The following is a 24,594-nucleotide window of genomic DNA, read 5'->3' on the forward strand; positions in this document are numbered from 1 at the left end:
AAAGGAATCACGGCCGCTCCGACAAAACGGCAGGAAAATGTCACTTTCGGCATTTAGCCGAAAGTGCCATTTTCGGCCGGCGCCCCCCCTTCCCTTTTCGCCCGGGGCCCGCGCCCCTGCTGCCCCCCCGGTTGTTACGCCACTGCTTAGATTTAAGAAGTATGTCATACAATAATACTTTTACAGAAGTCTTTCCTTCTAACTGGCATATAACACACATCTTCAAATATCCTACAACAAAGGTAGGCAACCTTGGCACTCCAGCTGTGGTGAAACTACAAAACCCTTTATCCCTGTGCCTCTGAGAGTCATGCCTGTGGCTGTCAAGAGTCTTGCAACACCTCATAGGACTTGTAGTTCACACTACAACAGCTGGAGAGGTGAGGTTGCCTTCCCCTGTTTTACAAGAAAACTTCTACAAAATGTTTTGCAGATTTCCTTCCATGTACCTATACAAAAAAACCTTTTATATATACCATGATTTATACAGACTTCCTGTTTTTTTCAGTCAAGGCACCAATAGAATCACGTAAAAGAAACCAGAAAAAGTCTAAAATATCATCTCGTTAGATTATAAATCCAAACAGAAGAGAGCTCGCTGGATAGTGCAGGTAGAATGTGTTAATAATATAAAATGGTAAAATGCACTTAAAATAAAGTGACTTTATCAGGGCATATCACCAGGAAACTCCTCCCAAGAGGAACCAGGACAGTGGCCATAAATGCACTCTGTCTGAAAAGCCGACAGTAAGGGAGGGCACATGCCAAACAGATGGGAAAATGCTGGAAAAACTTGATAGGGGCGACACTGCCATACTGTCCCAAGCCGGCTAATAAAAAGAAGGGGGGACCAGAGTGGTATCCTGGTTCTAATGCTACCTCCACAGTACCCATATGTTGTGGGGCCATGGCCCTTCCTCAGAGTGGAGGAGTGAGGTACATGGAATATATTTTAGATGCAGTTTGTGCAAAACAAGTCAGTTGTAAGCCCCATTCACACCTAGGCGTGTTGTTGCGCACAAACACGCGCAACAAAACGCTCAGCACATGAATTTCCATTGATGTCAATGGCCCCGATTCACACCTAAGCAAACTGCAAAACGCCTTTTGCTGGAAAAAAATCCTGAGCTCCTGTGGGGTGTTTTGCAATGCATTTGGCCCCATAGACTTCAATGGAAAAACCTGAAAAACGCACGGCACAAGCATTTTACATATTTTTGTGTTGTTATGCGCGTTCCCCCATTGACAGCAATGTCTTGCAATCTGCCAGCAAGACGCACATAAAAATGTGCAAATACAAGCAATATCCACCAGGGGAAAACACTCAAAAACGCTGACATTAGGTGTGAATGCAGGCTCAATGATAATGCACTGACGGTACGCATGTGGCAGCTGTTTTGTCTAGACCCACTTTGTTGTCAATTCTGTATGGCTGCAATGCTGTCACTATAGTATCAGAAGCAAAGGCTATCACTGGGCAGTTCTTCCTAGATTTGGCCCCCCTTATGATGCTCTCCCTCACCAGTGATCAGGAGCAGGACTAGGCAGGATGTGCTTCTATTCATGTATACCTCCGGATAGCATACTCCCAACTTTCTGAGATGAGAAATGGGGGAATTCAAGCACAATGGGGGAATTTCAATAAAGGTTTACCTCCACTTTTCCGGCAGTATGGAACTTTAAATGGTCCAGTGCCAAATTTAAAAAAGCCCTGTCACTAGTTTCTGTAACCAACGGTGTCTTTGACAACTGGTGATGCTACAAGTGGATGGAGCCTAATGAGGATGCTGAGGTACTAGTTCCCCATCAGGTCTGCTCTGCTGCTGAATGAAAGCAGGCAGTAGGGAACTTCTATAGCCAATAGCCAGCCTGCTATTGGCTATAGAATGTGCCTGCTGTCAATCAGCATCAGATCGGACCTGATGGGGAACCAGTACCTCAGCATCAGGCTCGGCCCACTCATCATATAAGTCCTCTGTATAAGTGGCAATGGTGGAGAGCTCAGTAACACTGAGCCTGTGATTTTATCAGGCTCAGTATTACTGAGCTGCACTGAGGACAGAGTGTCCGGTATGGACACTCCGGCCTCAGTGCTCCTCCACACTACAAATGGTGGGGCTTGAACCAAATTCATGTACCTGTTTCCAGCTGAAGAGTGTCACAGCTGAGCTGGATAGAAGCTGGCGTCTGGACATTTTAAGAAGGATTCTTTGCCCACAGATCCAGGTATCTTACAGAGGGAACTGAAGCCAGCTGGTGCATGAAAAAGACTTTGACCACTCTCTCTTTCAGGGTCATAGATTTACCTGTCTGCCCTCTTTCTATCAGCATCCATTTCTGGACGTCATTCCCATAGGATCTGTTGCTGCTATTTCAGAAAACCCTGTCCTCCATTATTTCCTGCTTTTGGATATCCTGCATCCCTAAAGCATCTCACCTGAGTTTTGTATTCAGCAATACATTGTAAAAAGCCCCTGAGATTTGAGTCTGATCATAACCTGAAGTTGTTGGTGTTGCTGGATCTGGAAACAGGGCAGGTAACTGCAGGTAGGAGAACCCAAAATTTACCAGCAGGCTCCTGTGGGGGCCATCGCTACAGTTATGAGGAGGCAGTCCCAGACAGTACCAATGCTGAGTTATCTTGGGGAAAGCAATAACAATTGGGTAAGGTTTATATCATGTCTGACTGTATTCTCCTAGGTAGATTGTTGCCTGATGCTCCCACATAAACATTACATTATCGAAGGCCATATCAGAAGACTATTATCTGATATCTATAGACATCTCAAGTCTTTCAATGCTGCCCATAGCCAGGTATACCTCTTTTAAAGACAAGAGATTCAATATTTGCCCATGAAAGAATGGTAGATATTGACGGTGACGTGTAGCTGCCTAAATTAAACAGATTTCAGATCTTATTGGTGTTTTCCCTCTTCAATAGGCTTGTACATGAAACGATTGGCTCTGCTTTTATGAACAATTTCATCAGCTGCCATAGGCGTCAGTCCACATTGTCCAGCAGGTTGGATGGTTTCCGGTTTTATTGCTACAGATTTTGTACATTATAGATGTTAAGGTTAAGTTAATAAAGCTCAAAACAAACAATAGACACTAGAAGGATGTTTGAAATAGAGCAATGATCAAATGATCAAATGATCAAATAGAGCAAATGATCAAAACACTTTGTCAACTGTATCTGTTTGGCATCCCTATAAAGAGGGGAAGAAGTGCATGTGCCCAGCTTCAGCTCATTATAGAAAAACAATAGACTGTGAAAGGTTTTTAACCCATCTGATCCATATTTTCCCTGTTAGCTGATGGCTGGTGCAGGAATCTCACACAACATTTATGGGTATGTTGTATCTTTAGAAATTGTTGAATCTATAGTCCTTTGTTTTATATCTGATGTAGGAGTGCATTATTTGGTAGCATGGTGTAGCATAATGTCCACAGTCTAAGTGATGAAAGTCCCAGGTACATCTGTTCACGGAGTATGCTGCAGATGGCTTGGTGGTGCTTCTAGAGCTGCACTGCTAGAAAGGAGAGTCCTTATTAGATGAGCCTCTCCAAATGAGGCGGCTGAACAATATTCCACATCTCTACTCGTGATCCTTCTTTCTCCTGTCTGCTTGGGCTGTAAGTTCCTTGGTTTGACCTCATGCTAGCTACAACAATGAATATGCACAGGCCAGCACACACAGCAAAAAAGAGTGCCAGAACCACAGAGGCCACAACAGTAAAAACTCCCGGAGGCAGGAAATCTGACAACTGGAGGAGAAACACAAACAGTTAAAAGTAAGATCACCTTTTATTCTAGATTATGAACATTTAGATTACTGCTCAAGTCTAGTCACAATTGGTTCTATTTAATGTGTAACTGTGGTTGGGCTGTGGACCTTCCAGTATTTACATTGTCAGCCGACAACAAGATGTAGACGTGTGCATTACAGAGATGTACAGCATATGTTTTTTTCTTGCTTAAATCCATCCCTCATTGATCACTGCAGCCTGTAAGTTTTTTTAAATACTTAAATACCTTCATGTCACTGTATTAAAATAAGTGCAATCCTTAGTGTTGGTGAAATAAAACTAGTCCCTTATCATTAGTCAATCGGAGCAAAATTAACTCCATAGGGTTGGTTTCCATGGCAGCAACAGGAACCAGGCCACTTGGCAGCTATAAAGTAAAACTGGTGCCAGCTTGCTGCAGGAGACAATAGTGATCCATGTAGGTTGTCTTAACTGCCTGGTCAACTGTTCTCTCAAACAATGGGGTGGCATACCGGCTCAGAGCAAACACCTGAGCAGAATGGTCATATTGGGAGACTGTCTTCTATGGGTACCTGTAAAGAGTTTTCAGCCAGGCTGGGATCCACTCATATTGGTTCATTTACTAAAAGAGTAAAGCATAGTCCTTTGCTTTAGTGAATAAAGTAAATGTTGTTCACTTTGTTTACCCAATCACATGCTCTGGAATTCTGCCTTGCGCATGGCTGGGCGATGGCTCAGCTTCACATTATTCAAGGTTATAAACATTTCCTACTCCCTTTGGTGAATCAACCCTATAGACTATCACTGAGAGACCGCTCAAGTGAAGCATAGGCATTGTACCACAATACTAACCAGGATGTAGAGCCTACATATGAATTGACAACATCTGGCTGTTCCCATATGTCTGTATATTTACACATTGTATACAAGGCTTGTAAAAATTATCATTAATAATAATTATTCTAATAATAACCCTCAATTTAAATAATTGCCATCAAGCAGATTACATTCACATAGTGTGTGTGTGTGTAACATTGATATATATGACAGGGATAGGAGGTCCCCATTGGTGTCACACCAGGCAGGGCAATGACTTCATTACTTCACCTTATTTATCGACAAATGTAGCATTTAGAAGAGACACTTTTACCTTACTTCTGGGACTCACTGTGCTCCAGGGCCGAAGCTAGGGTGGGGGGTATGTGTCCCGGGTGCAGCTTTAGAAGGGGCGCCACTGGTTGTGTGGATGAAGAACTTCTCCCTTGGGGGGGGGAAGCAACTCTGGCCTTTTGCCCCAGGTGACAAAATGTCTAGCTTCCCCACTGCGGTGCTCCCTCCTCTTACTCTTCTAGGGTCACTTACACCAGTGTTTCCTTGGCCAGGATGCTTCCCCTAGTCATGGTTGGAACATCCCTTTTGGGACCTGTTGTGCAGCCCTTGGACCCCTTCTTACTCAAGACAGTGAAGCCATTCTTTAGAATGATAGTTGTTAAATGGTCTGGTTTAATTATTTCATACTTTCATGGGTTTTTCTGAGCTGTATATCCCTTTTCACTTTTCATTTTTGTCCTCTGATCTTTTAGAATAGATCTTGCTGAGATACATTTTAAATGTGCACAGGTATTTTTTAAGGGGGCTGTAGGGAGTACAGATGTGGGAACATTGATTTGTACTGAGGCTGTAATAGCAGTGATCTTTAGCAGTCTAATGTAATCTTACTGGTCTGGTTGGAGCAAGTCCACAGTCTCCAACTACTCCTACAACATAACTGCAGTCTCTTATCATTTGTAGTATGCCCATAGTCTCTGGCCATCTACTGCTGCATGACTGTCATCTCTGGCAACTTTCTGTAGGATTACCTTCAATGAATATGATTTGTGGCCCTTTGTTGATGTAAGGGGCTGCATTTGAGGAACCCAAAATCAAGCAAGTTGACCACCACTGAGGTTCAATTCTGTTGGTGTACTTGTGTTCCTCCAGATGTGCATTCTCCAGTTAGGTGTCAACACTAACACCGTTACCTCACCAGTACACTTAATCTCACATATTTCTGTCATTTATTGGGGGTCAAGGAGCTTACTGCTCCTACAATATCCTTTCAGCACCTTCACAAGAATCAGATCATCTGCCATACAGAAGGCCTACTTGAGGTGGGATATCATACTCTCAATGCTAAATAACACTGATTCTTTACTTAGTACCCCCTAGGCCTACATAAAGAACTCAGCTGCCTAAGGCACCTATACACACACACTTTTTTTTCTCAGTCGTCCTCTGCTGTATCTTGCATCCATCCCAGGGCAGAGGATGCTTAGAGTCTGGCCTACAGAGTGGCATAGTTCCCCTAACACATGGAGCTCAAAAGCAATGTTCCTTACTTCTCCTTAGCCTGGTCTTAACTATCAAAATCCAACTGTTAAGCCTCCGCCCACCTAAACTACTCTCTTTGTTGAAGCAAAACTTCACCCTGTCATCTGAGAAAGCATAATCGTTGCTGCAAAGCACTACAACGCTCAAGATGAAGAGTCCCATTATTCTCAATGAGCTTGTTTACACCTGAGTTTTGTGTCACTTGCAAGAGGATGAAAACTGCATTCAAAAAAGCCTCTAAATCGCATAGGTAAGCTCATGCTCAGGTGTGAATGGAGCACTTCATTGTTTCTATGCGAAGATCAGCTTTTTGAAGGTTGGCATTTGCATAATTAGAAGCACTCCTACTCATGCTCCAAGCACTGCTTTATAGGAGGGGGTCTGTCTATTCTCCCATGGCCAGAAATCTATGTTTTAGAGGGCTCTGGAAGCAATCTGGGTAGGTAGTCCATTAAGGTAAAGGTAAGATGTGGGACCTTATAATGCCTACTATTTAACTTTAACCATAGTTTTAACTATATGACCACAGCACAGTTTTACTTTAAATGTTACCTTTCTTCTTTCTTTACTTTTTGTCAATTTTTAAATGTGAAACAGAATATAAGACATTCATTTCTTTAAATGATTTTAGGCTCAATCAATCAATCAATCAATCAATCAGAAGAGTAAAAAAAACAGGTGATTATTTTCTAAACTGCATTATAAAAAGTGTGGTTGGACTGTTTTCAATAGCATTATTTCATCAATTTTGTTTATCTTCACTCCTATTGCTATTCCTTTTAATTTATATACTATTTGCATCTTGTACTTTATTGTTAATAGACCCCCTACAGTATTCAGACAGTGCATCCACAACTGCAGCTGTTATCTTGTATTCCAACACTAGCAGTTTTTATATTTTACTATGTGAGAATATGAGTACATAAAAGCAGAATGTGACTATATAAAATACACATATTTAAAATACAGAGGGTGAAACCAGCTAGTGAGGACACAAACCGCAATAAAATCTGACACTGCTTCTGTTACTTTCCTACCCAAAAAAAAAAGTTTTTAGCTACATATATATATTTTAATGCTTTAAAGATAAAAAAACAATATACTATTGCTCTATATTGTGACATATCAGGAATTTATTTTTCCAGACTTGTAAAGATACTGACTGGTAATGAAATTCTGCGACTTTCAGGACCTGATTAATATAATGGATATTTCATGCATATGCAAGTCAGTCTGTGTTTTAAAAAGCTCCATGCGGCACCCCGCATTTAACCAGAGGACCTTCTTGGGCAACTCCCTATCTGCTCTTATGATTTAAAAAGGTTTTACAAACAAACAATGAACTTCTCTTATTTGCTACCTTCTGGTCTCTTAACTTTACCATTGAAAGAGTTTTGTTATATCTGTTCAATAAGTGCAAAAAAAACCCCCTGCTGATACAGCCAAAAATTCAGTATTTATTTATTACAGGTATATATATAGTGCCAATAATTTGCGCAGCGCTTTACATAGTTGCACATTTACATCAGTCCCTGCCCTCAAGGAGCATACAGTCTAAGCCCCCTATCTCCCATGCATACATACAGGGCCAATTAAGACAGCAGCCAATTAACCTACCAGCACAAGCGCTAACCACTATGCCACTGTGTTTGTAATTTCTTGCACAACACAATCCTCTGCACAATGCGCCAAGAAAAGCACCACGCCAGGGGTTTCCTGAGGCTGGGTGTCACCTGGGGGCGGAGACCGGGTGACACCCCGCTGTGACGTCATCGCATATGCGGGGTGGTCTTATTGACGCCTGCTGGCGCCCCTCTTGGTGATGGATGCCGGCAGAGAGAGGAGGGGACGTTCACCCGGCGGGATAAGGTATGCCGCCGGGTCCCCTCCTCTCTCCTGACACTTTCGGACTCTCGGTCCGTGACCGAGTGCCTGACTTTTCATAGGGGGTGACTGACAGTCATTTTGGTCACCTCTGCCGCTTTGGCACCCGGGTGCGGGCCGCACCTCCCTTGTGACGCCACTGCACCACGCCAAAGGTTTATGAGTCTAAGAGCATTTATTTCATCATAGAATTCCAAAGATAACCAGACAACAAGGGTCAAGCCTATAACATTCCTCCTTATATCAGGGCTTCAAGGGCTAACTTGAGTGATCACTCCTTACACAAACAGCTATTGAAAAATACTTTTGGTGAAGAGGAACGAACCCGCCATTTTACTCCTGTGTTGACTCACCCTCCAATAGCCATCACTTTACTCAAGCCAGTACTTGAAGCCCTGAAGAAGGGAGAAACTGATAGTAGTAGATAGCTTGTTATATTCAGGCATGTATGATGAAATCAATACTCTTGTACATTTGACAAATTCTTTGTGAAATCATCTATTACTGGTCAAAGAAACATCTGACTGGTTTCTAATGGGTTGTTGCATTCTGCATTTCGTCACTGTTCTGTGCTGCACTGCCTTACTACATACTGTATACCAGGGGCTGACTGGCAACTTTTAGCCCAGGGGGCAAGTACAACCCAGAGGCCCATGGTGCAGCAACTTGGCCCCCGTCCCGCTCTGCCTCTGCCCCCGCTTCCCCCCGCCCATCTGCCACTTTGGCAATCCATGTAACGGTAGTGTGAACGGTATGATGATGTGAGGACTCCTTGTAAGTCCATAAAAGGGGTGACTGGCTGGGTGATGGTGCTCTCCTCCCACTGGGCTCCCTACATGGTTCTGGCCTTACTCCGCTCCATGTCCACTACTTAGGCACTCTCACCCACTGTAGACCGCCGCTGGCTGTCCATGCTTCTGGGCTGTGAGCGGTTAGTGGGAGGGGCCGGACAGTGTCAAAGTCAGTGTTCTACAATTTTTCTCGACCCTATAAATTTTTTCGAACCCGTCACTTATGGTGGGGCTGCGTCATCTGAATCAGCTGTGTTCATGACCCTCTTTCTTCATGCACATGCGCACCTGGAAGTGACGCGGCAGAGAAATGTATGGGTTGAGGAAAATTATAGAACACTGGTAGTGGAGGGATGCTTCGTCAGTGTGCTACACGAGCGCTGCAACCCTGGTAGTTCTGCCACTGACTCAGAGTGTAATGCAGAGTGCAGAAGTCAGGGGTGTGATGCACAGTGCAGAGGTCAGCAATAAAGCACAGTGCAGAGGTAAGCGGTAGGACGCACAGTGCAGAGGCCAGCGGTGTAATGTAGAGGTCAGCATACATGCAGAGGCCAGCAGTGTAATGTTGAGGTCAGAGATCAGTATGTACGCAGTGCAGAGATTAGCGGTATAATGTAGAGGTCAGCATGTATGCAGTGCAGAGGCCAGCGGTGTAATGTGTGAGGTCAGCATGCACGCAGTGCAGAGACCGGCGGTGTAATGTAGAGGTCGGAGGTCAGCATGTAAGCAGTGCAGAGGCCGGCGGTGTAATGTAGAGGTAAGTATGTACGCAGTGCAGAGGGCGGTGGTGTAATGTAGAGGTCGGAGGTCAGCATGTAAGCAGTGCAGAGGCCGGCGGTGTAATGTAGAGGTCAGAATGTACGCAGTGCAGGGGCCGGCAGAGTAATGTAGAGGTCAGCATGTACGCAGTGCAGAGGTCACGCAGAAAGAACAGGTACTTACAGTGGTACTTTTCCTTCCTTCTTCAGGTGCTGTGTCCTCTTCTCTTCCTCTCCTGGTGGTGGGGGGGGGGGGGGGCTGTGAAGTTGCCTGCATCTTCTGAGGCAATGCCTTCAGTCGCCTCATGCTGTCTCCTGGCTTTAGGTCCCGCTCAGCATATCCTGCCAGCCAATCGGGTGCAGCCTCCCTCCTAGCCTATAGCAGCTGAAAGGGGGTGGAGCTTCCATCCGTGGCTGCCGAGGAGCCCGATCGCTGCACGGGCATCAAATGATTATTTTTCTCCTTTACAAACGGCCCCCGCTGGCACCGCTGCAGCGGGAAACACTTATTTTATTTCTCCCTTCTCAGCCGCAGCCCGAAAGGGGAGAGGTAAAAACGAGTGATTACCGCTGCGGCGGCCGTTTTTACAGTCATCAGAGAGGCCCGGGGGGGCAATTGCCACCCTGCCCCCGACCCAGTCCGCCCCTGCTGTATACCTACTTGAGAAAGCCACCTATGATATGCTTCATTTAACAGTATTGCTGATAGTAAAGATGATGACACGGATGATGATGAAGACAGTGGTTAAAGTGATGAGGACAGTGGTAAAGGTGAATACAAAGAAAACGATGATGATAATAATATTAGAAAGAATAAGCAAACATTCAAGATGAAAATGTATACATTTTAATGAACACAGAGATACATAAAACACAACAACGAACAGTACATTTAAAATCTCCCAAGCGGGCACATAGACAACAGTTCTAACCCTTCCACACTTTGCCAAAAACAAAATAAAAAAGGTTTTGCTATATCTTCACACTGTGGTGTTAGATAGTATGCCCCCCACTGTGCATTGTTATTCCTCCTGTCGACTTTACTTTAAGAATATGTTTGAATAGTTACTTCTGGTCATGAAGAAGAATGCTGTGAACTGTGTTTATCGGCATGGTCTGCAAGATGAAGATGATAGGGTCTTAGGTTCTTACTGTAATTACAATTCAAAAGACCACTGGAGGCAATAAATGTAACCATTGCTATCCCTGTAGTATCAATGCGTACATTTATGTGCTCATTCCCTCCCGTGGTCTCTTGAATTGTAAAATTGTGTCGATTTCTTTCCTATGACCCTTACTACCATCTAGTGGCTTTAATGTGGTGTTTTCCCCATTTACTTTATGAACCTATTGAAGAACGTTCGACAAGAAGAAAAATTACACATTTGTACACTTGTTTTTGCCCCATTCTTATAACACTTGGTTTACTCACACAGAACAAATAGGCTATGGAAACTTTTTATAAATAGACCCCTATGTGTGTATTATAGCTTGCATTTAGCATTCAGGTAAATACATGCTATAGACAAACAGAAATGTGTCTCTATCAGTGAATTTCTCCTACTATGGCACAGAACGGAAAGCTGCATCGGTAGAGATGCACCAATCCCCCTTATGTACAAAGGCCCTTATAGAGCAAATATTCGGGGAATGTTGTATGAGACCTCCTGCGCTGATTTTAAGCACCTAGGTACAGGTGATACAGACACAAAATGTAAACAACAACATTTACCCAAAGCAGCTTAAATATGTTGTTTGAAAAATTGCAAAGACGATTAATGAAATTGATAGTTAATGTACAGTCTTTGGAAACAATGATTTTGTGCATTGATAATTAGAATTATTGTTTTTATAAACCTATTTTGTTTATTATGCTTAATGAGGCAAAAGTTGTTATATTAAGATACTGCAAGTCTCCAGATAGTCCATCTATTAACCCCTTCATGACTGAGGCCCTTTTTTAAATTTTTGCACCCATGTTATATTCCACATTTTAGGCCTGAAAATGACGTAAAACCCCCCAACATTATATATTTTCTGAATGCCAAGACCCTATAGAATAAAATGGTGGTAGTTGAAAATTTTTATGTTGCGCAATATTAGCGCAACTCCTTATTAAACCCCAAAATTTAGTGACAAATTTAATTAAAGATGCAAGATTTATTCTTTGGAGAAAATACAGTGGAAATATCAAAAACAGTTGCAACTTTTAACAAAAGCTGAATTGGTAGAACTTTATTAAACAAATCAATGTTTATGTTAATATTTATCTGTAGTTTTTGATATTTTTTTCTTTATTGTTTTTTTTTAAGACTATCTGTAGAATAGAAGATAATTTCATGTCTTGTATAACTAAGTTTGGTTCACCATTTTAATCTGGACATAGGGAATAGTATAGGCATAGTCAAACTGGGTATTTTGTGGCCATATACATTTTTATACTTATGTATATTTATTTTTGTATACACTTCCATGCACTATTATAGAGCACATCTGTACCTTTTACCCTCCCCCCCTATTTTAACTTTGATATTATAAGTCAAGAACTCAATTGTGTCATAAAGTAGCAAAATACAGCTGTAATTTGTCACATTTTATGAATAAATAATTGCATAATTTGTTTTTGATTTGTTCTCCTTAATAGTTGATTGGTATTATACGTAAAAGAAACCTGTGCAGAGAGAAACCTGGGGGCAGCCATTGCTGTCTTTTCCTACCAAATGCTGGTTAAGTAGCTGCCATGCTGATCCAATGGGTTCAGCTCTTTCTGAGTCTCTGAAATGGGACAAGCATACAGATCAGCAGTTCTGACTTCAGTCTAACTTAATTTGCGGCATTCTTGTACCAGGTCGGTGGCTCGAAATATGTTGAAGTCAGAGAATAAGCATTGAAGCCAGGAAGCTAGCATTTTTATAAGGATGTCAGCAGTGCCAGCCTCCAGGTTTTTCTCAGCATAGGTTTAATGGCATAGATATTGCATTAAACTAAAAATAATAATAATAATAAATAATTTAGGAGGTCTGTATAGCAATCTGCTGGTTCTAGGCACATTGGTTGCTGCCCACAACTAAGCAGACAATACAGGCCAGTGTATGGAAGCAGTAGCTCACAAACCCACTGTACTACTTACTGTGAAACTTATTTTACAGTGTTCCCATAGAAATATTCCCATTGATATAATAAGATTTATTTAGTTAAACAAAATAAATATAACTGCCTGCGATACTCATAGCGACCAACCTGCAGTCAGAGAAATCAAATGAACTCAATGGATGCTATTTTCCTGTGTGTACTAGAAAAATAGATGGCTGCTTTGTATAGCATAGACACATGTCTACACCAGTTATACACCAGCCCCATTACCTGTGTGGCTGTATGAATGGGTATTAGAAGCATTGGCTGATCTGCCAAGGAAGGGTTCACTAATCATCATACTCCTGATCCCCCCACTCTACTGCTGGCTCATCATCCATGCGGAGTATCAGGTATGAAAGCATTTGGAAAAGGTTCTGCCACAGCAGCATGGACACGTAGAATGACAGGTCGCTTACATCGATCTCGCACAACGTTCCAGCAAAATTCAGGTCACAGATGCAGTGGAATTCGTTGGGTAGGTTCTGGCAGAGTCCTCCATTAAGACAGGGATTCGATTCGCACTCATCAAAGTCAATCTCACATCTGTAAATTCACATAACAAACAGTGAGAAAGGGTTCTGTTTTGGGTAAATCTGTTATTGATTGTGAACATTGCTTGCAGCCATAGCCCATTTAAATTGGGGATTTTCCTACTGTCCTGGCATTTATTTCCTATGATTTATAAACGAAAGTAAGAGAAACAGACTTTTTTTAAAAAAAAATGTTGGTTTTTTTTTTTTACTTCATATTGTTAAACAATTTTAAAAAGGCAGTTAATAAATACTACTAAAAGAAAGCTCAATTTGTTCCCCTAAAATGATATGAAATTGAATTATTAGGATTCTCAGGCAAACTTGCTGGGCTCTGAAAACTGAAAAATGGCCTTTTAATGAAGGGGGTGGAACCTGCCGGTACTGAAGTGGTTCAATTAAAATGTAGAAAAAAGGTTCCCCTGAAGAGAAATTGAAGGGAATTTATCAAAACTGGAACAGGCAGAATCTGGAGCAGTTGCCAATGGCAACCAATCAGCATCCACCTTTTCATTTTCAAATCTTAACTGAACAAACTGAAGAGAGAAGCCGATTGGTTGCCAATTGCTCCAGTTTTGATACATCCCTCCCATTATATTTACCTATCCCAATGTAAACACTGGCAGTTTTCACTCTCTTTAGGAGAATTCTCTTCATTTGACATTGCTGGGAGTTTCAGGCTGCATTTACACTGTTCCATGTAAATGCGGCGTGGGAAGTATGCAAATGGATAGGTATGAATAGGCCCATATGGTTTCCCTTTCCCCTTTACACTAAACTGTACTGCGTAGATCTGAACCAGCCCCATAGTGAAAATGGGACTACTGCAAAGTAGCACTCAAGTTAGATGATGTGGCACCTGACTCTGAGGTTTGGGGCATAGACTCTGACACGAGAGTAAAAATCATAACACCTAAACTCTGTCATGTTAAGAAGACACAACTAACCTTTTTCCAACAAATCCTGGTAGACAGGAACATCCCAGCACCCCATTCACCTCAGTGCAGTTACTATAATTATAGCAGGTGATATTTTTATTCTTGTCTCCACAAAATGTTGACGGCATTCTGTTAAATCTGCAATAAAAAAAATTAAAAAAGAGACTTTGAAGTACAGAAATTGTAAATGTTTTGTCAACTAGCTGCTGAAACCAAGAAGCAATAAATACATTTTGCAGATCAATGTGGTCTTTGCTCAAAAGTAGTTCTGATGTCTAGGCAGATGTTTGATGTCTCTATTTGTGGGGTCCTACGTTAAATGTTTGGGTGCACTCGGGGGTAAATGGTATATAAGGGAGGAAGCGGGGAAGGGAGCGGAGGCCAATAACATCAATGTTATACAGTCCGATTGTTTTCCTAAAGAAGATCTGGTCAATGGACCTGGGTGAGTTGACAGGAGTGCAAAATGATAATGTTTAGTGCGTCAAATTGGCTGGCCACTCACACACACAAACACGCATCGATGTAAAATATATATATTTTTAAAACATTTGATCAGAATATTTTATTATAACCAGCAGGGGTGTGGAATTCCTATCGCCCGGGACAGGGAGTTTCGGGCATTGGGCAAGTAGTTTTTTTCTACGTTTAGCCCGGCTGCGGGCAAGCAGCACGGCTAAATGTAGTGTGGGAGCCGTTTCGTACAAGTGATGTTGGACGGCTGCACAGCTGTCCAAAATCACTTGTAACGAGCCTGAATCTCACTCCCCTCGCTCCCCCTCCCCGGCGGCTGGCCGGCCATGTACCTCACCCGGCTGCCTCTGACTTCTTTTCTGCCATGGTCTTTGGGGTCCCCCCCTCTTGTGGGGGACCCGGGGCCAGGCAAATTAGATTAGGTTACAGCACGGAGCAGAGAACGGTTCTCTGCTCCATGTGTACAGTGATACAGGAATGCAGCCTTCCCGTCACAGAAGAACGAGCACAGTGCTGTGCTAGAACTCCCGTGTTGGAGTTGACAGGGTCAATAAAGAGAACCTGTCATGACCAAATGCTTTCAAACAGGGGCTTGTTATCCCTTGTGTAATAGCAATAAAGTCAAGTGAAAAAAATAAATAAATGACAATGAAAAATGGAAAAAATAAAAAGGCGATAAAGTAAAAAAAAAAAAATGAGAATTAAAAATAACCAATATTACAAAGTAAAAAAAAAGTAAAATTAAATTAAAACCCCGCTGCACCCACCATCTGCATGCATGGGGTATTGTGTGTGAGTGGGCGATCCGTTACCGCACGGCAATCGTGCACAAAATCGTGTGGATGGCCTAGCAATCACAGAATCACACACCACTGCAGATTGCGCTGGCGGTGCCATTATTGTCTAATGGCACCCCAGTCACGCCTGGCAGATTGTGCAGTTTCCCGCCACAATACTGCCCGTGCAATCAGTCATAATCACTGTTGAAAACACTGCATGGTGCGTGTTGCGAAAAAAGGTACATGTACCTTTTTTCAGTGATTGCCACACGGATGTAACTCCACTGAAATTAATGGGGCCGCGAGGCAACTGCTGCATGCAACCGCACACGATCGCCCAAGTCTGCACCAGCCCTAAGTGTAAATTCATTTTTCCAAGTAAATTGGAAAATGGAATTACCTGCTCAAATCTGGCCCCCTCCCCCTCCTGCTATACTTACCTTTCAGTGAATGGTCCTTCCCATCCGCCAATATGGGTGTACTATCTGTAACTGTGCCATGTATTCTAAATTTTGCTCGCAAATTGCAAGCACCCGTTGGTCATCGCGGTCACCTGACGCCACTGACCAATGAGAAGCTCTTCTTGGCTCTGCTAAATACGGTTTTGGGTAAAATTTATTTTTTTGTATCAGGACAAATAGATTGTCATGAGGGACAAGTAGATCGGGCCCCCGCGTTAGTCCTTGGACAAGTAGTTGTTTTTTTTAAATTTCCACACCCCTGCAACCAGATAGCATTTTTTCTCGATTTACTACAAATATGTTTACCGATTTTTACCATATTGATCCATATTAAGATTGCAATTGTAATCACATGTGCAATGGTTTTCAACATATCTTAATTTGATCCTTTCTTCATGTATAACACAGGAGATTGAATAAACAAATAGTTTCGGTAAACTACGTGCACTACAACTCCTCAAAAACCATCACAGATTTTTCCAACCTGTCTGCCTATGAGGTAATGTTAATGTCATCAATGTCATAATGGCCCGCTCAAGAAACACAGCGACAGCGGAGATCACCAATTTCTAATCCCTGATCAAGCACATCACTGGATACCTTGCCCGTGGAACATCGTTCACCCCCGTTCCAAGGTGCGGCCGCACTTGCAGGGGAATTGTCGGGCCACCTGTCCACAGTAGATGTGAAGTGAAACAGGTCGGGATCAAACTCAATGGAAGTTGGTGCAAGTGGTGGAAACATTACGCGATCAGCAGGATTACAAATGTTTTTTGAATAAAAAACCTTAACTAAGAATACCACTGGAATATCTATCATAGAAGTACGGACTCTTCCCCTTGTGGCCACAAGTGAGGAACAAGTGAGTAATCCTATCATCATATGCTGATACATTAGGATCCACCACCTCATAACGGTGTATCCGTTCATATAAATGACTGCTGCTCTGCCCTGCGGGTATTTCAACCCTGTTTATTTCTGTCCCACATTGAGTCACTTCAGGGAAGCTACGCGATTTTTAAACAAGTTTTAAATGTAATGAGGTGATTTATCTTTATGTGTTGCAATGTTTAAATAAATATGTTTGGATGCACTTTATATTATACTTGAATATCTAATTATTGGAGGGCTCCTACTATGCGATTTCTATGCTACGTGGTTTGCGCTGTTTGAATACATTTTTCTGAAACCCTGGAGCTCTGCCCATAATTATATTTATTTATATATATTTTTTCTTTTTAGCGTTACTCCTTTTTACCCCGTTTTTGCAATCTAATGTTAATGTCAGTAAAAAAAAGCAGCCGTTGGTAACAGATATGTTGGAGATCTGAATTTGTGTAGGTACACTACCTTTGCCTAAAAAGTAACATTCTCCAGAATGAGTCTTCCCAGTCAAAACATAATTAATGTTACATGTACTTTCATAAATCTAGATAAGTACAATTACTATCAGAAATTATGTTGAAAAAAACCCCAGAGAACACCCTAGAGAGAATGCCTATTTACAAGTATGTCCATCAGCTAGACCAGCAATGTACAGGTGAAACTCGAATAATTAGAATATCGTGCAAAGTTCATTTATTTCACTAATGCAACTTAAAAGGTGAAACTAATATATGAGATAGACTCATTACATGCAAAGCAAGATAGTTCAAGCCGTGATTTGTCATAATTGTGATGATTATGGCTCACAGCTCATGAAAACCCCAAGAACCCCAAATCCACAACCTCAAAAAAGTAGATTATTACATGCAATCAATAAAACAAGGATTGTACATAGAACAATATCGGACCTCTGAAAAGTACAAGCATGCATATGTACTCAGTACTTGGTTTGGGCCCCTTTTGCAGCACTTACTGCAATTACTTTTGCACGATATTCTAATTATTCGAGTTTCACCTGTAAGTGGGTGGTAGAAGAGAGAACCTTCTGCCACTGCAGCTTCACCTGATCCCCCTGAAATAAGCAAGAACTCACTCTGCACTATTGTACCAGCTTGTAATGTCACCATCAATGCCTCCTGAAGCAGCTAGCATGCACTGGGAAAATTGTCTGGGATTTGGGATATTTTCCATTACCTGTGTAATTTCTTCCCCATCCATGAAACCAGAGGAAGTTACATTTTATTATTAATCTATGGATGGATTGTTGAGCAAGTTTCAGCCATCATATCTACATGTAAAGTAACGGGGCTTGAGCGTGTTTAGCTTAGTAGGTCATCCTGGCTGTTTGTATGCTAAATAAATTTGCTGCACATGATTGGACTTATAGCATTTTTAACCCCTTCGTGACTGACGTACAGTGTACGTCGCCAGCATCGGGGCTGTTTAAACGGACTCCCGGCGACTTTTGCAGCCGGGACTCTGTTTAAACTTGTAGAGCCGACTGTCGGCTTTACAACAGAAGCGATCCTGGCGACTTACCTGTCGCCAGATCGCTTCTGCGTCCCGAAGAAGGGGCCGCCCCCCCCAGCTAATATTGCGCAACATAAAAATTTGCAACTACCACCATTTTATTCTATAGGGTCTTGGCATTCAGAAAATATATAATGTTGGGGGGTTTTAAGTAATTTTCAGGCCTAAAATGTGGAATATAACATGGGTACAAAAAATGAAAAAAAGGCCTCAGTCATGAAGGGGTTAAGGATATATTTAGACTTGGCCTTAAATGGTTCCTGGCATGTATGTGATATACAGTATGTGTGTTTTTCAACATTAAATGAGAATGTATCCTACCCGTGTTTACCAAGAACCATCTGAAGTGGGTTGTCCTTTCTTCCTTTCTATACATTCTTATTAATTTCCAAGAGAATTATTTTGACAATCATAAATTAGTAACAAGGAATCCCACTACATGCAATTTTCATAGAATTCATTGTGGCTAATTTCAAGTATTGCAAGGTAAAAGGTCACAAACAGTCATCTTGTTATTACTAGAGCACAGTGAAAAATAAAACAAAATGATTCTACTAAATCTGAACTCAGTCTCCAAAAATATATTTTATGTTCCAAAAATATATTTTATGTTCTCTAAAACTCTTAGATCCCCAATGTTTATCAAATAATTAAAAAGAGGCATCTATTCCTTGTTGTACTCCCAAATTATATAAAATGTTTTAAAGATGATACCTCAAATAAAAATAAAATAAAAGTTTCTTGGCTTCTTATGAGTTGAAATTTTTACTTGCTTGTCCTTGTTTGTAATGTTTGGAGGGGTTGTGAGAGGTGAGGGGTTTGTTCATTATCATTTGAAAAGTGGATTTGAACACTCCACACTCAGCTGATCACGCCAATGTTTGTAAACAACTGGGGACACATGGTACTATGTGTCCCCAGTTATGAATGAACAGGAAGAGCTTTACATCTCTTTCTGTTAATTCATCTGTTTCTCAATGGGGAGAAACACTCACTATAGAGGCTTCTACCCATTCATAACTGGATGATTGTAAATATTTCCTGAATCAATAGGAGAGCTTTCCATTCATTCGGACCAGGGGGTGTAGAAAAAGAGATCAAGGACTTTGTGTCCTCAATTTCTTTTTCTATTTCAAAAGGGAATTGTCAGGGGTCTATTTACACCCCTGATACATTGACGTCACCGGACTCCTCCCACCTTCTCTTCGTTAGCCGTCACGGACATCGATGTCACCAGACTCCTCCCCCTTCCCTTCGTTAGCCGACGGAGCCACTTGGGGAAGGGGGGAGGAGTCCGGTGACCTCGATGTCCGTGAAGTCACCAGATCGCCGACGGGACTCCCGGAAGCCGGCGGAGAGGTGAGTGTTTTCATTAGCGATCAAAAGAAATTGAAATCGATCAAAAACTTTAACGATTAACCCCTTCGTGACGGGAGACGTACAGTGTACGTCCCGTCACAAAGTGGCTATATGACTGGCCACGTACACTGTACATGCCGAGTTATATTAGCCTCTGTAATGCTGGTAACTGCTGATTCTCAGCAGTTCCAGTCATTAATTAATGCCTCACTATTGAGACATTCATTAATGAAATAGTTAAGCTTTTTTAAAAGAAAAGTTTTTTTTATAAAAGTAGATAGAGTTAAAAAAAAGTAAAACAATTGAAATAGAATAATTATTTTTAAATGTGCTCCAACTCTGATTAAAGCTAACAAAGGCACCTGTAGGGGGGAAAAAATTAGATAATATATTCACCTTTCTTCTGGCTTCCATAGTGTAGAAGGTGAAGTCATCCTTCTGCCAACAAAATCCCGGGATTTGAGAGTACTCCAGAGAAGACACTGCAGCACAGTTCTGGAAGTGTCTTCTCATTGAGATATGGGCAGCTCTACATTCCGCAGATCTCGCCGGAAGGAGAATGACATCCCTTTTCCTCCAGAGGACAGAAGCCGGAGGATGGGACTTTACAAGTCTGAATATATAGATTCCGCACATGTCACAATATACAGCAATAGCATCCATTTTTGGGAAAATTCGACCTTTTATCATTGAAGTCAGCTTGAGCATTTCCTCTACCGCCAATGATTAGACTGCAACATTGTATATTTGTAGCAATTCACAAGGCGAAAGCGCTGCAGCAGGGACTGATCTGTGGCAGACGTGAAACACACTAAAGCCCCATTCACACTGAGCGATTTGCAAATCGCGCAAATAGTTGCATTGAGCAAACTAGAATCGCGGCAAAATCCGCTCCAAAAAGGGTCCTGCTGTAGCGACGCACGACCCGCGACAGCGACCTGCGATAAATCGCTCAGTGTGAATGGGGCCTAAAGCAGAACATGAAACACTATGCCAGGGGTTTTCGCATAAGAGCTGAATATATGTTTGCACCCAGAGTAGTATTAAAGGAGAACTATGAGGTGAGTGCTTTTCACTCACCTCATAGTTCTAGCCGACCTGCGACAATATTATCAACAATTGCAATGGCATGTGAGACAGGGACCTTAGATTGCAAGCTCCTTGAGGACAGGGACTGCTGAGACTGTACAGTATTTAAAGGGATGCGTAAAATTATTGGTGCTATATAAATACCTGTAATAAATAAATCTTAATAAATTGATGAAAACCATAATTCTATAGAAAACCACAAATCAACCAGCAAAAAAAAAAGATAATTTCAGTTAATTATTATATTGATGATAATTGGGTTTACAATATATGACTGTTTTACATAAATATAATGTATAATAATAGGAATTATTATTGTTAGTATCATCATCATTATTATATCCATACATTTGTATTTATATTACTGGTTTTTAAAACATCCTTGTGTCCAAATATAGTAATCTGCTTTTTATAATTAAAAAAAGCAGAACATTTTAAACCATCTGTAAAAGTGAGTTTCCCAATACACTGTACTTGATTTCAGAATCTGAGAACCCCCAAGTATAGATTTTGGAACTCTGTTTGGGGGATTGCAATAAAAATAGTATGGTGCACTCCAAAATAGCTTTTGACCTCATATGAAATTATTATATGATTTGATTGTATGATTGTATACAGATTGTATACAGCAGATTGAAGAAGATTCATTCAAGGCAATTTATTAGCCACAAGTTATAAGTTCCTTTCTCAAGCAAACAGTGACCACTTGGTCAGAGTCATCATGCTACTTATATTATTACTGTATTGTTGACATTCAATTTTATCTAAACGGTTATAGCTAAAAGGGTTTTTTTTCCTGCTAAATATAACTAACTTGGAAAATAAAACACAAAAATATATTATTTAAGTTAAAGCTAAACTCCAGCCAAAACATTTTTTTTTTTGCTTTGGATAGAGGGTGTGTCGGTGAAAACGCCATTGGGGAGATTTCCCCTCACATTCTGTCCCTTGTCATTTAGACAAGAAGTGAGGTAAACCTTTTTTTTAAATTGGAAAAATGGAGTACAATCTCTACAAGGTTTTTGTTGCTGCCTCTGTCAACACTGAGATCTCCCCTCATTGTGTGTTCTGGTTTGTCAGGGAGCCACAGGGTATGACATCAAGGTATACCACAAGGTATGTGTCACTAAGACAGTGTGACCGACTAAAAAACGTTTTATATGGTTCATTGGTATAAAGGTAGCCTTATGCAAATTGATGCTCTACCTAATTATCAGGACTCCAAGCAAGCCAAGCCAGCTACAAATGCAAGTGATGGCAGTGAAGATTCTAATGCAGCTAAGTCAAACACATACACACATCTGACTTATAAAGATGATACATACATTCTTACCAAACTGAGAGCAGATGTTTCAGATTGTGAGAACATACTGTGAAGAATGAAGGTACAGTTGTGTTATTAAATGCAGATGAAATGGCATTTTCAGAACACTGTAAATGTAAGAAAGACCTAGGAGGTGTAACCACAGGGAAGTCATATCATGATTCTAAACAAAAGGTCCCCATAGCCAGTTCTCACCTGCAGTTTAGTCCTGTAAAATTTGCTGGGCAGAGGCAAAAGTATCCTGCTGTTCCTGCAATGCAGGTGGCACCACTTCTACACAGATGGCCATGGCAGCTATGGATTTCACAGTTAGTTCCACTGTAACCATCCTCACACTCACACTTATAGCCATTGTTGACCACACTGCAGTTTCCATGTACACAGGGGTTGGACGCACACTCAGTTATGTTGACTTCACAGAAAGTTCCAGTCTTCCATGCAGGACAAGTGCATACTGGTTGGGTGAAGACATCATTACAGCTGCCTCCATTCATGCAGGGTTGAGAGGCACAGGGGTCAGACTGCAGGCACCCAATGGCAACACTCGCAGGAGAGATTTTCACAAACTGTTCCTTTTGTGGTTTAGTTACAAAGTAATCTGAATCTGCAAAGTACGGTAGGTGTATTCCTTCTATTAATACAGTGCCCAGACATCCAGTAAAATTCCTGTTTGAGCCATTGTTGTTTATACCCACATAAATCTCTGTGCCCTCTTTTAGGAAGTTCAAATTTCCCGTGGCTTGTGAACCGATCATCTCAGGCTTTCCATCTATTTCCATCTGCCATATGGAGGACTGTAATCCAGGAGCAACCATTGACAAGGAGACACTGTGCCACTGGCTGTCACTCACTGATACCACACTTATCAACGTTACTGCGCTAAGGCCATTGCCACTTTGTAGGTAGAAATGCAGCTTTTTGTCCTGGACACTAATTGTGATCCTCTCTGGTTCTCTGTTTGCATGCAGCAGCACAGAGTCAGACTTCAGAGTGCGGAAGCCAATGGTCAGGTTGGTGAGGTCCCTGGTAATCTTCCCATTACTCCTAAATAGGATTCCATTGCCTTCCCCACTAAAAAATGCATTGGAAACACCTGTTTGAAAACATAAAAGTAAAGGGATTGATCATACCTCATAACAGATTAATAAACTATGAAGATAAAAAAAGGCCGGTCAGGTCACTGACTTCTGCTTATTCAAGATTATTATTGTCCTGACTGCATTGGTCAAACAAGCAGGAAACCAAAGTCTCCGTCCTTGATTTCCATTTCCAGCATACTTCGGAGACATCAATCATTTATTTATTTCCTCCGAATGGGGTCTTTTAAACAATCTCTCAATGACCTCTCTAGCTGTTTGTAATGCGACGTAATTCATTCTCAAAGATCACAACAAAGACTCTAAAGTCAGGTTTCAGCACCTTTCTAGCAGCTTATAAACACTTGTTGTGTGTTTACATTAAAAGACTGGCAGGCCACCAACATTTTTCTCTTCTAAAAATTCTAACATTTTTATGCCTCTGCTGTGAACTTTGAAGATAATATTCTAAATGGGAACTTTTTGTAAAGTACTTTTACTTCTTGTTCAGAATATCTAAATACTGTCGTGTCTATAGTGGGGGCACAGGCCCACTTTAACTTAGTCCATAGGTGTCAAACTCAAGGCCCGCGGGCCAGAAGCGGCCCGCGACGGAATTATCTCTGGCCGGACTGATCATAATTAAATATCATTAGATCTGGCCCTGGGACTCATGGGACAGAGGAGCCGGAGAGCTGCCGACGGCCAGAGGACTGCATTACCCAGCAGGCAGCAGCACAGCCTGACAAGGGAGGTGTGGCCATGAGGTGAGGTGACTGAGAGGGGTCCCGAGGTCCAGTCCAGACGACGTGAGGTGCTCCTTGGCGGGAATCAGGATCCAACACAGACAACAGGGAGCCAGGAGAGCTGCAGTCTGCAGGTACTGTGCTGTGACACTGTCAGACCCCCCACTGATATCTCCCCTGCGTAATGAGGAGAGAAAGCAGGGGAAGAATCCACAGAAGCGGGCACCAGATGGAAAAACTTTTTCGTAAATTCTGCTGTTGCAAATGCGCTGTACTATTTAATGTCTGTTTTTGGCTTTTATGATTTAAATATTTAGGCTATTTCCTAAAGGGAAAGTAAATAAAAAAGTAAAAAAAAAATGTTTTTTGTAATTATGTATCATGCTTTTTAATAATTAAAAGTACAGGCTTTGCTATTATACCGTGAGATGTACTGTATATGGAGCTGTATTATACTTTGTGATATACTGTATAGGCCGCGGTATTATACTGTGCGATATACTGTATAGGCCGCGGTATTATACTGTGCGATATACTGTATATGCCGCTGTATTATACTTTGTGATATACTGTATAGGCCGCGGTATTATACTGTGCGATATACTGTATAGGCCGCGGTATTATACTGTGCGATATACTGTATATGCCGCTGTATTATACTGTGTGATATACTGTATATGCCGCTGTATTATAC

At 41.6% G+C, this 24,594-nt stretch overlaps 1 protein-coding gene across 1 annotated transcript in view; it reads right to left on the reverse strand.

The window, feature by feature from the left end:
- Positions 1-3,536: 3,536 nt before the first annotated feature.
- The window catches only part of CRB1 (crumbs 1, cell polarity complex component), a 42,990-nt gene continuing 21,932 nt past the window's right edge, over positions 3,537-24,594 (reverse strand). The window contains exons 8-11 of the mRNA XM_018564546.1: positions 22,274-23,171; positions 14,187-14,315; positions 13,126-13,252; positions 3,537-3,768 (exon numbers count right to left, since the gene is read on the reverse strand). Of these exons, the coding sequence (XP_018420048.1) occupies positions 3,553-3,768; positions 13,126-13,252; positions 14,187-14,315; positions 22,274-23,171 (1,370 nt within the window). The 3' untranslated portion in view covers positions 3,537-3,552. The remainder of the gene's footprint in view (positions 3,769-13,125; positions 13,253-14,186; positions 14,316-22,273; positions 23,172-24,594) is intronic.

Source organism: Nanorana parkeri, unplaced genomic scaffold, assembly GCF_000935625.1.
Source record: "Nanorana parkeri isolate BGI_ZX_2015 unplaced genomic scaffold, ASM93562v1 scaffold759, whole genome shotgun sequence".
NCBI classification, from domain to species: domain Eukaryota; kingdom Metazoa; phylum Chordata; class Amphibia; order Anura; family Dicroglossidae; genus Nanorana; species Nanorana parkeri.